The sequence below is a fragment of the Geospiza fortis genome, unplaced genomic scaffold (assembly GCF_000277835.1).
Source record: "Geospiza fortis unplaced genomic scaffold, GeoFor_1.0 scaffold264, whole genome shotgun sequence".
In the NCBI taxonomy this organism is placed as follows: Eukaryota; Metazoa; Chordata; class Aves; order Passeriformes; family Thraupidae; genus Geospiza; species Geospiza fortis.
Window position 1 is genome coordinate 3,900,728 of NW_005054332.1, and position 18,185 is coordinate 3,918,912.

Genomic DNA, 18,185 nt, shown 5'->3' on the forward strand with positions numbered 1-18,185 from the left:
CGGGGTACAGACCGCCCCCGCCGCCCGCGCACGAGCCCTACGAGGACTATGTAAGTAAATGCCCTCGCTCACAAGGTGTGAGCCAAGCTCTGTCATGGACATGGAGCCCTTCCGAGATGGAATAGTCCAGGCCGAAAGCTCCTCTGTCTCTAACGCTTTTCCCTGCAGGTGAACGACAGTCTGGATGATGCAGTGTGTCTGCAGACCTGTGCTCAGTGATGTGGGTTTGGAGATTTGTTCACAGCTTGCTTATGGATATGAGAGCTCATACTGGATAGTTCTTGGGGTGTCACAAAAGAGCAATACAGATATTGTAAAATTTATATTGTGTACTTCAAGTCAGTTTTTACTGTAACCAAGTTCCTAAGAATAGCAGCTTATATCCTTTGTGAGAAAATGAGGAGGGGGGGGAAGGCATGCTGTTGTTTCAAATCCTTTTTATTGCATATTTGTATTCAACACTGTGTTACAGATACATAACAAATAGAAATTCAGGTAGTTTTCATGAAAGCTGATACAATGATTCATCTCTAGCCAGGAGCAGTACTAACTGACTGTCACCTTTTCTTATGAGGTGTTAAAAATAATTGTGCTATACCCATCAAAGCTTTCAAGTAATCCTCATTAATGTTTCCTCCTGGAACTATCACCATAACAACAGATATCCAAATAGAGAAGAAAATGCTATCAAATGTAATGTCTGAATTTTTCCGGCTATGGCAAGTCCAAGAGTAAGATGAACATCCAATTTACTCCCTAATCCTACCACCACCAGGGAAAGATGCACTTTTATTCAATTAATAGTCTTCCTAGAACAGAAGAAAGGAAAATTAATCAGAAATTATTTTTTTGTTGTTAAAGTTTCACTCAGCCGTGTGTATTTGTAGTGTCATGGCCACTTCAAATCAGGGATGCACATTGTGTTAATTCTAAGAATCACAACTTTTTTCCCCCCCTTAAGAAGGGGGGGGGGGGAAGTCGCTCCTCTATTATTTACTTCAACACAGTTTCCATTAATTAATAAGCTAAAAGTCCTGCTAAGAAATGGAATTTCATAAGTATACACTTCCTTGACAGTGCATTATTGTCTGTTATTATCAAAATGTATGAGACCTTCTTTTCTGTGCAGATACAGAGCCTTTGTAATGTAAAGTCAGGATTATAATTGAAGTAATTTCTTTTTTCATTTACAGTACTAGTAAATGTCCTTGAGTATTAAGCATCACCTAGGGAGCATCTCTTGCACTTTTTCTGGATGGTAAATGTATGAAAAGCAAAATGAGAGAGAAGGTAAGGCAGCTGGGTTATCCAGGTTAGGAAGGCATTCAGCCCGTTCCCCATATTATTGAAATGCCTGCACTCTCAGGAGCACAAAACATAGATGCAATTAAAATAGCCAGTTTAATTTGTGATACATTAGTCCAATAAAAACAAACATATGTGTTTGTGGGTTTTTCCCTCTTCTTAAATAGCAGCAAAAAAGAAGTGCTGCCTTATAGGTCAAAATTCATGTTTTGGAGATCTTCCATCTCCTGTGTCCTTTCAACATCTATATTCCACAACTAGGAACATGTGAGCTTGCTATCATGCACCAGTTTCCAATGAAAATTTCTTGTTATTTTATGGAAGTTTGTAAGTTCAATATAAATAATTTTGGTATCTTATGGGCTGAGATAATGATGATGCTCTGCTGGTAGAAGGAAAAGTTCACTGTAACATATCTGCATATAGTATTGAAAATGATGTTTTAGAGAAAATATTTTTATTTTGCGGAAAGTAATCAACACAGTTTTTCTTCCCAAATAAACCATATAATAAATCAGATACTTGGCTGGACACTAAAAGCAAGTGAATCTATTTGTGGGCCTGCAGCAAATGTCATGTATAACTGTTGTTCTTTCCTCCTTAATCCTACAGATGAAAAACTAATTTATAATGAATAATTTATCCAATTTACTTTTTTTTCCTGCTTCTAAGAAACCCAAAAGTGTATTAGAATTTCCTTATGAGGTTATATTTTTCATTTTTGATTACAGTATTTCACACCATTTTTTTCCTACTATTTGCAAGCACCATTGGTTTGATTAGCGGTACATATGAATGCATTGTCATTGATTGTGAGTATCCATATCCTGTATTTTTGTTTGCTCTAATGAAATGTAGTAACTCGAATGCTGATCTGAAAGTGAATTCAAGAAATAGAATCAAATGGCTACAACAGATTTTTTAAAAATGTTTAGACAGCATTTCCTGAAAAAAAAATCTTTAGCCATTTGCTGAGCACTACTAATCAGAGATTGTATTGACTGTTTGACCTTGAAACTTCTAACTGTTCAAATCGGTTTGGATAAAAAAGCATTTAAAAGTTTGGATTATCCACTGTGTAAATATTTTGAGGTTTCCTGATGGCCTTTCTGAGAATTCATAAAAACAGATGTCTCAAGAAAAGTAAAGTCCTGTCATTGTGGTGAATATATTCATGTCCAACATTTTGAATGTCAGACCTAGCCAGAGGGAAAAACATTCAGAAAAACATTCAACAATCAGAAAAGAGGGCTGGAGCAGGAAGGAGGAGTGATTCACCTCATGCCTTTTTCCTTACTTGCCTTTGAAACTTGCTTTATATTGACTGCAGCCTAGATGGTATCTTAGAGGAACTTCTTAGCCACAGGAAGAGGAGGTACTAACATTAGAAAATACATGCAAAGAGAAAGTAGTTACTTTGTGGACTTTCTTCACTTTAAAAGCAGTTTATTGGGTGTGAATCTGGATGGAGAGTGTAACTGGCAGCTGCCATGCAGCTTTTGGTATCAAGAGGGTTTGTGACCTGGTGTTGTGCTTTAACTGCAGCCACACGCAGGTGCTCACGTCCCTGGCAAGGTCAGGGAGAGACAAAGAAGTGTAAAAGTGAGAAAACTGTTGGGTTTGATAATGGGACCCTGGAAAATGCTAAAGATAGATCCTGAAAATGTTAGGCTTTGTGTTTTCTCAGATCAGTGCACCTGCGTAAGCGGTATGATAAATGATATAATTGTTAGATGTGATGATTGTTTAGTAATTAAATATAATTATTATATAATCACAGGAAGAATCATGAGAAACTACGTTGGGAACTTAAGGGGGCTATGTTTAGCTGAAATCTATGTATACAATAGAACAATATAAGTTTAATAATTAACATGGAAGTTATGTAACGATAGAATATAAAAACCTGTTCCTCTCGAATGTATGGGCGAAATCAGATTCGAGGTGAAAACACCCCTGATTTCCAGAGCTCTTAATAAAGCACCTACATATAATTGCCTATGTGATTATACGTTTCCGAACGCTAACAGGTTGAGACAGGATAGTTGTAGTGGGTTGGCACTGACTGGATGCAAGACATCCACAAAAGCATCTCTATCACTCTTCTCCACAACTGGACAGGGGAGAGAAAATATAATGAAAGATTTATGAGATGAGATGAAAACCAGGAGAGAAATCACTCACCAAAGTGAGTGATACTATCAAGGGAAAAACAGACTCAATTTGGGTATGTTAATTGAATTTATTACCAACAAAATCAGACCAGGATAATGAGAAGCAAAATAAGACCTAAAAAACATCTCCCCTCCCAAGCCCCCATCTCCTTCCCAGCTCTTCCCCCTCCCCAGGTGCAGGGAGACAGGGGATGGGGGTTACAGTCAGTTCATCACAGGTTATTTCTGCTGCTGCTCAGAGAAAAGAGTTCTTCACCTGCTCCAGCATGGGCTCCTCTCTCCACAGGTCTGCAGATTCCCTCCAGGAGCCTGCTCCAGCACAGGCCTCCCATGGGGTCACAGCCTCCTCTCAGGCACCCACCTGCTCCAGTGTGGGGCTCCTCCCTGGGCTGCAGGTGGATCTCTGCATCCCCCTGGCCCTCCATGGGCTGCAGGGACACAGCTGCCTCACCATGGGCTGCACCAGGGCTCAGTTCTGACACCTGGAGCACCTCCTGCCCCCCCTTCTGCACTCACCTTGGAGTCTGCAGAGCTGTTCCTCTCACATACTCTCACCCCACTCTTCTCTGCCCACAATTACATGGCCTGCTTTTTTTTTCTTCTTCTTTTTAAATATGTTATCACAGAGGTGTTACTGTCAACTCTGGTTGGCCCAGCCTTTGCCAGTGCTGGTTCTGTCCTGGAGCAGGCTGTCTTTGGGTCCAATGAACATGGGAAAGTCTTCTGGCATCTTCTCACAGAAGCTCCCCCTGTAGCCCCCTCTCCCACTACCAAAAGCTGGCCACGCAAACCCAATAGCCAAACTGGCTGAATGGCAGATCCCAGGGGTTGTGATCAGTGTCACAGGGTCTAGCTGGAGGCCTGTCACCAGTGGTGTCTGCCAAGGTTCAATACTGAGCCCAGTATTGTTTAAGGTATTCATCAGTGACTTGGATGAAGGAGCAGGGGCCGCCTCAGCAAGTTCACTGGTGACACAAAGCTGGGAGGGGTGACTGATACTCCAGAGGGCTGTGCAGCCCTTCAGAGGGACCTTGACAAGCTGGAGAGATGGGCAGAGAAGAACTGTCTGAATTTCAACAGAGACAAATACAGGGTCCTGCACCTGAGGAAGAATAACACCAGGCACTAGCACAGAATGAGGGCTGACCTGCTGCAAAGCAGCTCTGGGGAGGAGGACCTGAGGGTCCTCTAAAGGCTAAGGTCTTGTTGGCAACTTGTGAAATAGGCAATAGGCATGGTAGATTGAGATTAATGATTTATACAGAAGTGAAGAGTACTTGAGTAGGTCTGCTACTATTGAGGCAATAAATAATAGAATCATCAAATAGTAGAACAGCTTGAGTGGGAAGGTCTTACAGATCATCTAGTTCCAAGCGCCCTGCCATGGGGGTTTCTAGACCAGGTTGCTCAAATCCTCATCCAGCCTGACCTTCAACACTTGTAGGATGGGGCAACTTGACTGGGCAAAGGCAGTGTTCTGCACAGTATATTTTGATCTGAGCATCCAGACTTTTCCACTCGAAATTAAAGCTAAATATTAGAAGGGTGCTTAATCCATATCTAAGCCAAAACTACTGTTGGTTTCTGATCCTGTTTTGGAGGGCAGTTGACTCTGGATCTGTATTTTTTTTCCTTCTGAATCAAAAGCTAGTAATGAACTGTCCAGTGATATTTTTCTTTACATTTTTAGAAGCTATGGTGAGCCTTGCTAAGAGGTCTGATGTGAGTTTTGAAGTGACTTACCACTTGTTCCTTACACCAGATGGAAAGAATTACCAAAATGGAATACATTTGGGACTAAAATACACATTGCTTTTGTATTTTACCTCCACTTGCATTTTCACTCTTGGATAAAAAAGAGGAATTTTGCACAGAAAGCCACTCATCATAATATGAATACTTAGATAAGCTTCTTGCTTTTACAAACAAATATATAATTTGTTTTCAAGGAATAGGCCGGTCTGTCAAGACACTGTGAATCTGTAACAGCTCTTAGGTCTAGGACAGCCAGATTAAAGAGCAATTTTAAATGCAAATATTCTCTCTCACCTCTCAGTTCACTGATCAAACCAGCCAGGCACAGATTCTTGTTATCTTCTGAAATAAGTGGAGAGCAGTGCTTTTACAAAGTCACTGGAAAAGAACCACACAATAAGATAGATTGTGCTTTTAACGTCATGCGGTTTTTCCTCTCATTTCAAATTATTTAATACAAAAGCAAATGCCACATTCAACTGTTTATTCAAAGATCAATGAGTTATTTACATTTTTCAATAGTTTTCAAACTGAAACAGCTATGCTCATGCTTATTCAGTGCCAATGTAGACAATGAAAAGACTAACAATAAGAGGCATTTTGTCACGCTTTTAGATTTTAAAAAGAATAATCAACATTTACATGTACCTGCAATCCACAAAATTGCAATTGCGGAGACTTTGCTTAATAATTTAAATGGGAATTCTTAGTGCTTTTAAATCCATTCTGTCTGCCGTTCCTGGATGTAGATGGAAACCATATAAAGACCTAAACTTCCTATTCATGGCATGTTTTCTCCTGTGCTACTGCTATAATAAATATGTTAAAGTAAGCAATTTATGTTTTTGAAGCCCATTCCTATAATCACTATAAGTAGGATATTGTCAATGAGAGTGAGGCCTGGACAAGTAAGAAGACTTCTAAGGTTGTTCCAAACCTTAAAATAGTGAAACATATTGGATATAAAAATAGGTAACAGGGGTTACTTTCTTTTTCTTTTTGTTTTCTAAACTGGTATTTCCAAGTTTTAAGATGTAGCACTTATCTATTTCTATGCCTTTTCTGGATGAGAAAAAAAATCAATGAAGAATGTACTGAGACTAAAGATCATTTGAATAACGCTGGAATTATAGACGTGGGAATCTGCATGGCTGAACAACATATTGATTAAATATGATTGATTACCTATTTATGCCCAAGGTGCTTGGAAAAAGTGCTAAGCTCTATTCAGCTTGTATCTGTTGTGACTTGAAAAATCAAATTTTCTTTTTAGTACAAAAGCGATAAACAGGATAATATTTATATTATCTGAAGGACCCTACTGAGGTTTAGAAGGATGCTGTGAGATGAAGGTGTAGTGGGTTTATTCAGATTTTGGATAATATTGTCCTTGAAAAGTATAAATATATTTATTGTGAAAAAATCCAGCAACATAAATACAGAGTTAAAGTAATGGCAAGTTTTTTATGTTTTTCTAAGAGCAGAATCCACAGTCAGCACTAAATCTTTAGTGTCTGGGAACCTGCAGGTCTAGACTTTTTTGCTTAGCTGTGCAAACTGAAGTTTGTATCTTATTTGTAGAGATTTTAGACTGAGTAAATAAGGCTTGCCTCATGAGAGCAGAAGAATATCCTGAGAGCAGTGCAGTACTAAAGTGAATACTGCTTTCAGACTCATCCCTGCTGTGAATTTCTCACATATTGATACTGTGGTCTAAATAAATTATATTATTTTCTTGATTTGAATTTATTTGTTTTGATTTTATTGTCTTAATCATAGTTATTCAACAGACTTCACTAATAAAATACATGAAACTCTTATGTCTGTTTATTAATGTTGCAGAAATATTTTTTGTGGAGGATAAGTTCTTCTGTCATCCCCTTCATGCTGTCCTTACTTGGCAGAAATAATTCTCTCCTTGACATTAGTTACCAAGTTTTGAGATGAGAATTATTTTCTGTGCTAGACAGAATATAAAAGAAAATGCTGATGCAGCTGTACATGTTTTAGTATTATAAATGATGTTATTACAAGTACAATGTAATAAATATTTATATTTGTTATATAGAGATCTCAGTGAAGGGCATCTCTCAATTGATGATCCAGCCTGCATATGGTCCTTAAATATTCATAGTGTATGCAATTGTATTCATAAAATCCTGCATTAAAAAATACATGCAGTGTTATTCACAGAGCCAAATTTATCTGCACCATGCAATGCACCATTTGATCATTAACAATGTGATTGTTTAGGAGCCTGTTACCAAAAATACTTATCTGCTGTCACTTAGCTCAGTCACAACTTGTCACTCGGTTATTTATTTGATGGAGAACAGTCTAGATTGGTACAAAATAACTCTACAGCCATTTGCAGGCTAAACATTATCAGTCGACTGTATTTCCACCCATGTTATCCTTTCCCAACAGACTGTAAAGCAAAAAATAGGTTTTTCGGGTTTTTTTTGACAAACTTATACAAACTTAAAGAATTGCTCTTCAAGACTTGGGACAAGTTTAAATTAATTAGACTTATTGAGAGTTCAGTTGCTATGTGAATTCAGCTCAGTTAGAAGGAAGCCTTGGGTTTTTTCTTTCAATTCTCAAAGTTACTTAACCAGCTGTAGGCCACTGAGGTACTAAAAAGCTGAACAATTTTGGACTTCAAGGTTCATCAGTTTCCAGGGAGACAGACATCTCTGCACTCAGTAAGTGCAGAGACTTCAGCTGTGCCAGACAGCTACAGAAGCTTTGAGCTGTGTTTGCAGGAAGGGCTCTGGAGAGTGAGACACCATGGCACTTAACATTAGCACACCAACATTGCCTCCAGCATGCCTGTTGTTCCTGTGCTTTTCAGTCTAGCCTTTGGTGAATTAGATCAGTGACTTCTTAGTAAAGTAGATATACAGAGTGCTCTTTATATCAATAGACTCCATGTACAGATGACAGAGAACTTTTAGTTTGTGTATTATTTATGAAGAGTTTGCATTATAGCTAAAATTTGAGCTTGATTAATGTAGTAAAATGCACAGTTTAGGGACTGTTTCATGTTAATTGAAAACTTACATGGTTGTTCCAAAACAGTATTTGAGTTTTACTGGAATTTTAGGGCCATGTATTTAAAAACCACTTCCTGTTGTTAGAGCTTTCATCAGAGTTCATCTGTTATTCTGTTTGATACATCTGTGATATTGTCATCTTTCAAAAAATCCTTCTGCATAAAACTGTAGAGATACATATTTAGCAATTGCACTTAAAATAAAAATATTACAGACCACAGTTCAGTTTCATTCACTGATTAATGGGTCTTTTAGCCAGTTGCCTATATCCATACACTTATTGCTTACTCAGGAAAATGGAAGAATAAGAAATGTATCTGATAAAATTAAAGGCCCAAACAGAAGCCTTGCGTGCCTGTATCCTTTTTCCCTTATTGTATTTGTTGCATTTGCAGCTCTGAATTTCAGTTATATATAGGAAGAAAAAGGTTTGTGCTGGATGAATTATCTCATGGATTGGCACAACAACACGTCCCCAGCAATGTGCCTGTTCTTTCTGGGTATTTAAGGAAGGCTCAACTATATATATGAGCTTTTATTCTCATAGACCTAGGAATGTATGTATATACGCTGAGTGGATATTGTTATAGACAAACCTGACTAAAGCTGTGCCTAGAACTCAGGATATCTGCTGATTACCCTGCAGCTTCATCATGTGAGATGCAGATATATGTGTGTATATATATATATATATATATCATCTGTACATACATCACAGAAAAATATGGTCCATTTCTTACAGTTCATCTGTTTATAACAACTTGATGCTGCACAGAGCTCCTCTACAGCAAGCAACATGCATGAGGAACTACATAAGGAATCAGTCTGAAGGTTCAGAGACATAAAAATTAAAGCATTTATCTTCTTTTGTAACAATACAATTTGGGGAAAAAATGTAAATATAGGAAGAAAAAAAATACTAGCCAATGTCCTAAAGGAGTGAGTTAAAAGAGTAGTTTGACTTGTGCAATCAGATGGACTGGATAAAGGACACTCTTGTTTAGCAATGATGGTATTAAAGTGACTGGAATATTCATAGAAATACCTCTGTCATATGGGTAGACCATTGAAGTTCTCAAACATTCTCATTTTTTAAACAATTTAATTAGTTATATTTTCTCAAAGGTGCAGACTTAGTGTACCTCTTAAAACTGCAGCAAAAACATTGTGAGAATTGATTTTGTTATGAAACACAGTACCTTGAGTTTCAGCTATAGGACTCTTAGAGAGTGCAGCAATCACTAGAAAAGGGAGATGGATTATAAAAGCTCCGGGACAGTAAAGTAAAAGACTAGAGATGAAAAATGTTCTTTCTCCATACAGGCCTGTTTTTTCATTACGAAATTATGGTTGCGTGCATTTTAATAGCTTTTACAATCACTGTAAGTGCTGTTACTCATAGATACCTATTGTTGTTTTGTAGCTCTTGTTATGGTGTAAAAATTTGTGGAGTGCCACGTTTGAAATCATAAAGTGCAGTGGGGCTTTATTCAGTGAGATTATATAAATAAATGCTTCTTATATAGCAGGATCATAAGAATACAGGGACCCAAGCATGACCCTGTACTACTTCGTGCAATAACATCAAACCACATTTAAATATTTCTTAAAATCAGTATATCTGTGTAAGTACATGACATTATGTATAAGTTCCTGAAAAGGTGCTTGAGTTGTAGCTTTGGTGTTCATACTATCCTCCAACTCTTTCTGCGTCAGTTAGTGAGGTTCTGTAATGAAGATATTAATAAACCATTAGATAATATACTAACATGAATTCTTTTGATTACCCAGTCTCTGTCAGATACAAATTATTTAAGTCTAAATGGGAACACAGAAGCCTAAAGTTTAGAAACTCCATATTGTGATATCTTTTATTTGGATTTTCGAGTCCCTCATAATTGTCTCTAACTGTTCAGCCTTGCAGCTTCTGACATCCAAATTTTTAGAAAGGTGAAGTGAAAAGAAAAAAATCAAACAACCAGATATAGCAAAGTGAGTCTTATTTAGGGCAAATATATAAAATAATGTACTATACTGAAGTATTTTAATATTTATCTTCATACTTTAGTTTCTTTTACTAGGTATTAGAATCACACTACTTTTCCCAGTTCCTTTTCTCAGTTCTTTCCTTTTTCTACCCAGAAAACCTCAAAAAATCACATCATGTACACTGCTTACTAATCTTTCTGAGGACTAAACTGTAAAACAAGCAGATATACATTTGAACAGTGCATATTTGGGTACTGTAAAAATAAATTGTCCAAGTCTCATGCTTCACCATTTTACTCAAGGTGGATCACTACAATGTAATGTAGCCCATGAATTTCTCTTTATTAGGACTTTTCATATGTGTACCAATGCTCATACATGCTGCAGCAGGAAGTTTTCTGAAAAAAATAATGTATTTAAAAGAAAATACATTGGAATTCAAACTGTATTTCTTTCTATTTTAGCAACCAGTTGCCATCAATCATTTTACTTTTTGGACAAACAGTGTTTGCACAATTTAACTGACATGCAGAATTAAGATGCATGCTTCTTTCTTTTGATACAAATTGTATTTTAAGAATAGATAATTTCCTTTGCCTTACCTGTTTGCAAAAAAAAGATTCAGAATTAGTCTTGGTTTGCTTTGTTTTTCTGAACAAAATTGTTCATATATGCAAAAGCTTAATGGGTTATTTTAGTTGTATTTAGCTATAAATAACAATGAAATAATAAGTGTTTATAAACGAAAATTAGTTTTGGAAATTGGGATTGGCAAGTATTTTGACACAACTGCACCACTTAACAGATGATATGGAAATAAAGAAAAATATCATAAACAAATGCAGGTAAATCAAGTTTATGTAAATCAGGCTGTAAAGGAGATGCAGAAGGGATCTCTGTTTCATTACTAGTTAAATTTTGCCAAATTTAGGTGTGGACACTGCAGCTCAGAGAATGAGAAAAATAAAAATAAGAAAAAAACACAGAATCACTGAAATGCAGTTGTTGAGCCTGAATGCATCTATCAAATAAATTAGAAGCAGCAAAACTTTGGTCATTTTTCACTTTCCTTGAACAGCCATTTTCCTTTCTTGCAAGGCCACCTTTCATGCAAACACCCTAAACAAATAAATCCAAAAAGCCATTTGGAGCTTTTCTAATTTATTACTTTTGAGGTGCCTATTACATGTCACCATTTTTGTAAAAGCAACAAAAGTGGCTTGTGTGTGCTAAACACAGCAAAAGCAGGGGAAAAAAGTTAATTTTCATAGAGTTTTATTCATTTCACTCGGGTTCCAATTGTTATTTTCGAAGGATAAAAAAATCTCCCATGCAAGAGTGTGTCTTTTATTTGCATAGTGTTGTTGTCTATAGTTGTGATGTATATTTACAAGTGAGGTTACTACATTGGTAGCTGTAGCCAGGAACTGTATGGCTGAATCAGTGCTTAGAATCATAGAATCATTAAGGTTGGAGAAGACCTTCAAGGTCATCAAATGCAATCTTTGACCAAATACCACCTGGTCAATGAAATCATAGCACTGAGTGCCATGATCAGCTATTTCTTGAACACTTTCAGGGACACTGACTTTGGCACTTCCCTGAGCAGCCCACTGCAATGCTTGACAGCCCTTTCATTACGTGAATTGTTTCTGTTTCCATCAACAGTGCAGTGTCAAGGGGAGTGAGAGTGTTCTCCTTGGGCAGAAATACTTTGCAGTCCAGGAGTATCCACTTAAGTTGGGAGCATCAGGAATGAAGTAGAGGAAAAACTGCAAGTCAGTGTCTCACATATTGGATGAATTAAATCCTGGATTAAAAAAAAAAACAAAAGTGAAGGGACTACCTTTATTCCAGTCTTCTAGATTCTGTTTTAAAGATTCAAGCTCTTGCAGAATGCCTACAGAAGTAATGTGCCCACCTGTCCACTACAGCAGGCTCAGTTCTGGGGGCAGGACTTGTGTTCCTGTGAACCAAACAAGGGCACCTAAGTGGAGAGGATCAAGAGTCATTCAATGTTCTGCTGTCATCCTTTCCAAAAGGACAACTAAAGGGTACTAAGCAGTACAGCACTGTGGGTACCTTTCTGAATTCTCTACGTTTTCCTGTATATTTGTCAAGAAAGTATATTAATCTTGGATGTCACCAATTCCTGTATGTTTCCTTTGTTTATCCAGGATTCAGAAAATTTGATCCTGGATCCAAAAAAGATCCTAAATGACACAACATTTGTACACGAAGCAGGCTTCTAAGTCCTTAAATTACTTCTGAACAGAGGATTTAAATTCTAAATAACTTAGATTATTTTTATATGCTGTTCATTTTGTAGAAAACTTACAGGGAAGGGGGAAAAATTATTTTAGCTTTAAAAAAAATCCTACTAATCTGTTTTGGCAAATCTATGACCTTTCTAAGAGGAAGGTATACTACACTGTGGCAAAGAGGCAATACTGTTTTGACAGTCCTTGACTGAATGTGGATGTTGAGATAAAATTCAGTTTTGAAAGAAAGGCCCTACTTTTTTAAAGGCTCTACTTTCTTTCCTCTGGACCTCAGTAGTTGTGTACAGAGTACATAGTCATTTGTTGTTTGTGTTGGAGGAAGGGAATTGGTAGAAAGAACTAAGTTTCCACTCTGTTTAGAAAATGCCAGCTCATCCATTCTTGATCAGAATATTTGAGGATAAGCAAACAGGTCACTGAATAAAGTCTGAGAAACTGTTTAACATTCTGTAGAGCAGAAATAATTAATGAAAGCTGAAAGCTCTTAAAATAAACTTCCCATCTTAAGTAACATGAGGCTTTTCCCTCCCTATATGGGGGAAAATCTCATTGAACAATTTCCTTTTGAGCTTTGTATCTGTGTTGCCACAGTAGTATGAGTGTACAAATTTGTATGACTTAGGTGTTGAGTAGCTATGACATAAAACTAGGACATTATTTTGGGGAGGAAATTGCCTTTAAGAATTTTTCATGTATTTTCCATTATCTCAAAATGATGATGTAATAATTTGTTTTGTAAAGAACACTTTAGCTCTTCTGCAAGTACTGGTTAATTTTACGCTGTAAGTTTCATTACTGTAGGTTGTATTCTTGAACTGTCCTTAGATTTGTTGACCTTCTTAGAAAAATAAAATAAAAAAATCTAAGCATATAGTTTGATTCTAAGTTCAAAGCATTATGAATGTAATGCTTATTTATTTCTTGACATCTGCCTGATGTGGCCTATAATTTTAAGATTGCTTTATATTTTCCTTATTAAGGGAAAAAAATTCAGAAAGTCATTGTAAAATATTCCGAAAAGAGAGAAAATGTTGCTGTAGCCTACTTCATCCACTGAGAGGAAGAGAATATAGAGGTAAAGAAACTGAGCACTAAATTAAGAAAATCAGCAGGATTCACTGGATTGTTGTTTAATCATCAGAGTGCTTAAGACTGTATTTATATATACTATCTGTTTGACTCTTCGAGATAAGGATATTGTATATTGGCAGGTAGTCGTGTAAGCCTGATTTCATCTCCTGAGTGGAGTTCAGAAGTGTAAACAATGTAATAAGGCAAAAAATCCGTAGATGAATCACTGCTAATCCAAAGTGGCTATTCTGAAAAAAAAAATGAGAAAAGTGAGAACAGTTGTATTTCTTTCTAGCTATTTCCAAGAAAATTACTGCTGGGAGGGCTGAAGCAGGCTTTGGTACTCTGAGATACTCCTAGGTGGGCCACCCAGCAAATGATCAAGAATGTTGATATGTCATCTTATTCTTCTCAGCAATAAGCTTAAAAATCTTAAGAAATCTGTGAGTAGCAGTAACAGTTTTCAAACCTGATGCAATCAGTAAGAAGTTACTGTGAAGCAGACACATTTTTTCTGAGGATGGAACTAGCAAGACTGTGGGATGAAGCTCCAAAATGTTCCTGATGTTACTCTGGTAGGTACCTGAGGGTCAAGAGAAGGGGGATCTCTTTCACTGCACATAGGCTGAGGCTGCAATAGAAGCTGTAAACTTCAAAGTAATATTTCAATGTGTGCCAAGCAGAAAAGGACTTGTCCTAGGACTGTGGTGCAACCTGCTCTTTCAACAAGATTTTTGAGTAGACTCAGTCAACAAGGGCAGGGTATCTCTGTCAGACAAAGCAGAATATTGAATAATTGCTGAAATGTTAGTCCAATCCAGCTATGGATTTATTGAACTTGATTTATTTATTTTAATTGATACAGTTGCTTCCAGGATTTTAGATTAGCAGTTTAGATATAAATATGCCTTAAAGCAAATCACGAAAGTCAAATTGACTTTGGATTTGAGTTTCTTGCCCTTTATAGTCCTTGGAAGAGTACAAGTACAGATGAATGCCTAACAAAAAGCCTTGTTTAAATTTAATTAAGCAGCTGTCAATGACACAGGAGCTATTCTTTACCAGTCCTGGAGAAAAAAACTCATCATGGGTAGTTTTCCAACTAAGAGGCTTATTGAGCAAAACAGGAATGTAAAGATTATTCCAGAGGTTCTGGCCACTCTCTGAGTTGCCCTTGTGATTTACAGCCACAATACCATTCCCTGCATGAATTTCAGGACATAACAATCTGTCAGTTCTCAAAGCTATAAAGTCATCCCTTGGAGATAACTGAGCCAGTCTCACAGTGATGGTCATTTCAAAACGTGACTGAAATTTCTTTGCTTAAAAATTACAGGTGTTGTTGTTTGGAATGTCTTGCTTTAGGTGAAAGACTAATAATCCTATTAAACTAGAAATTATAAGAACTGTAGGTACTAATCTAGACTGAAATAATGTATCAGACCCTTTTCACGGTAAATAGGAACTGAAAAATGTCCATAAAGAGCTTGGAAAATACATGAGATGTTGTATCTAAGTTATTTATTGAGATGTTAAAATGTTCACAATATTTTTTACTAAGATATGGGAAACTAGAGAGTTCCAACTATCTTCAGTTGTGAAGTGCTATGATTATTTTTTATTTGTGTTTATCTAAGATTCCAAAGTTATTTAGCTAGTTTACAGCTATGAGACACGAACACACATTGTTCTCTGAATGAGTTTCCATTGTGTGTAGGAATTTTTTCTAGTGTTATATTGGTCCTTAATGTCATCAGCATGGGGACTGAGCACCATAATTACCCATATTAAATGAGCCTGATTCTTTTAGATAAAAGTCCTTTGTTCTGTTAAGGATGAACATAATTTAAACTACCTGTATCTGAGTTAGAACTTGTGTAGGTTTAAAGAAATTAGTAAGTTTTGACTGCAGTAAGAGGGAAAGAAAATTGGATTGTGAAAGCTGCATACTGAAGCTCACTCCATCCTCTCTGGCTAGTCCCTGAGGAGGTTCTGTCTCAGGAACAGGAACTGTAAACTTGTGGTTTACAGAGTACTACCAGACCCTGCATGAAAGTCACGACATAATTGTGTGTTGATGCTAGAAAGTGCAAAGCTTTAATTCCTCATGAAGAGTTCAGTTCTTTCTGATAATGGAAGTTTTCAGACAGCATCTGATCAGTAGGTTTTTGAAAATTTTCAGTCCAGTCAGCATTTGGAATAAGAAAATCAGCAGCTTCAAGGTTCTCTCTAGAGAGGAGAGATCTAATATGTGCAGAGGAATGAGGACTTTGATACTGCATGTGGCACTAATCAGATTTTGCTAAGAACCAGTGGTGCAGATACGCCCCATTATGGCATTTTATTCTGTTTTTCAGGCCTGTTCTCTCACCCTGTTTAGATGTACAGTGAATACATAGGTGGGGAAGCTCAGAAACTATGAAGTTCTCAACTAGACCTATTCAGATATACTGATGTCTATGAACAGGATGTGTAAAAGTATCAGGCATGTTTGTAATTGTCTTTAACCAAGCCCCAAGAAGTTCTTACAGAAAAATAAATTCTGTTGAACTTCGCATTTTGAGAAAGGTGGGTTTTTAGTGAAAGTTGTTGCCCTTGAAGTGGGTGGGAATTAAATGAAAATATAGTCATGTCTCTGTTAGCAACTTGTCCTAATATTGTCTGATCATCGGGGTGCTTCCTGCACACCTGCACTTTCTGTGAGTCATATACTCTGCACATTAAAGTTATTAGCATAATGCCTGACTATTTTAAAAATGTGTTCATGTTAACTGCATGGATTTTCTTTTTTTGGGACAAGTAGCCGCAATGTGGATAACAATCCATTTTTATCTGTAATATACATTAAAAAAAAAAGGTAAAACAGAAAGTGAGAACTATGCTCTTGGTATTTTTCTTTGCAGCCTTACTGCTGCCATGCAACCTTTCCTTCACCATAGATTTCTGACAGAAAAAATACAAGGGTTGCTTTTCTTGTAGTCATCCCCCATAGATATTGCTGATTTGTGCAACACACTACTATCTGGATGCTGAACCTTTTGATCTTCTGGACCTGGATTTATTCTTGATACTGCTGACTTTGCTAAAAAGCCATTTCATGATGAGAGTGAGACAGAAAATTGAGTCACGCTCCAACACCATGTTTTCTGTTCTTCATATTTTTGTTCCATCTTCTCTGTTGCCAACCAGAAGCATTCTACTCCAATTTATAGATGGTACCTCTTTCAGCATATCTCATTTTTGGTATCTTTGACCTAAGCTTTGAGAACTGGAATACAAGATATATGATGCAGAGATCTCTTCTGAATGCCTGAGTTATGTCTGCAAGCTGCAGTTTGTAGGCAGTGTGTCATCACTGTCACAGTGAATGTGGGATTAAAAAGCACATTCATCTTGCCAGATGAGCCTTTTTCAGCACATATGTAAGAGATTCTAAAAATAGCTGTTGGTTTCAAAGGAGATTACAATAAAGAGAAAAATAGCCAAAATACAGAGACCTCTCATTTTGAATTCTCTTAATTACCTACCCAAACCCATAGAATTAGCATTGTAGTTACCATGCATTATTTATCAAGTCATCAAAAAGCAAAGCCTGGACTAAGACTTGTACCTGCTAAGAAAGTGTGGACCAGGGTCTGGAAGTGGAAGGAGTAGGTGAAAGCTCACTGCTGTTGATAGGTATCTGGGTCCAGTCCTTAAGGAATTCTTTCTGGAAGGATATTTGGTTGAAAAGTTGGTACAATCAAGAGCCAAAAATCTTGCAACACACAAATCCAATTCACATACATGATTTTTAGGTCTCTTAGGAGCTAACTTTAACAAACAGTCTCTTAAAGGAATCTGTTTGTCAAAGACCAGGCACAAAGTTGCTTTATTCCCATATTTTAAATGGTGATTTTGCTTGAATACAAGATAACACTCCCTGTCCTCTGAATTTCACATATCTTAAATCTAAATTGAGCAGAAGATTTTTTTTTTGTTTCAGAAAGTCTGATTACCAATAAATTCATTAGTAAGGAAAGCTAGGTCTTGTGAATTAATAATTATTCTAATTTCAACAGAATGTTCCTGTAGAATTTTTTCTTCTTGCACTGAAATGAAAGGATTGATGTAGGTTAATCTCAACACCAGAGTTATTCAACAAATGGCCTTTCCCCAGGTGCACCACAGCTAGATGCAAAACTGCATCCTTTTCTGTATGAAAACACACAAATATACACTCACTAGCAGTAGAAACATAATGGAAAAGCCATCTTTAATCTGTACAACAGATCCATTTCCATTTACTTAAAAGGCATATCTGTAGTTTAAATTACATAATAAAGTAGAAAACAAATTAAAGGAAGGGACCAATGAAAATAGTGCTTAAAATTTTAAAGAATATATTGAGAATTTGGGGTTAGATCTTATGAGTGAAATCTTCAGCAGAGAGTAGAAATCAGAATTCAGATTTGGGATGCCAGAATCTTCAGGGTTTGCCCCAGACTTAAGCCTCCTCATATTTCAGTCAATACCCCAACAGCCCACTATATGAGTTATTAAAAGGAAAACTG

The 18,185-nt window shown here is 36.8% G+C and overlaps 1 protein-coding gene across 1 annotated transcript in view; it reads left to right on the forward strand.

Moving 5' to 3' along the window:
• KHDRBS2 (KH RNA binding domain containing, signal transduction associated 2) overlaps window positions 1-18,185 on the forward strand; it is a 246,855-nt gene that overhangs the window by 151,838 nt on the left and 76,832 nt on the right. The window contains exon 5 of the mRNA XM_005421708.1: window positions 5-50. Coding sequence (XP_005421765.1) covers window positions 5-50 — 46 coding nt within the window. The remainder of the gene's footprint in view (window positions 1-4; window positions 51-18,185) is intronic.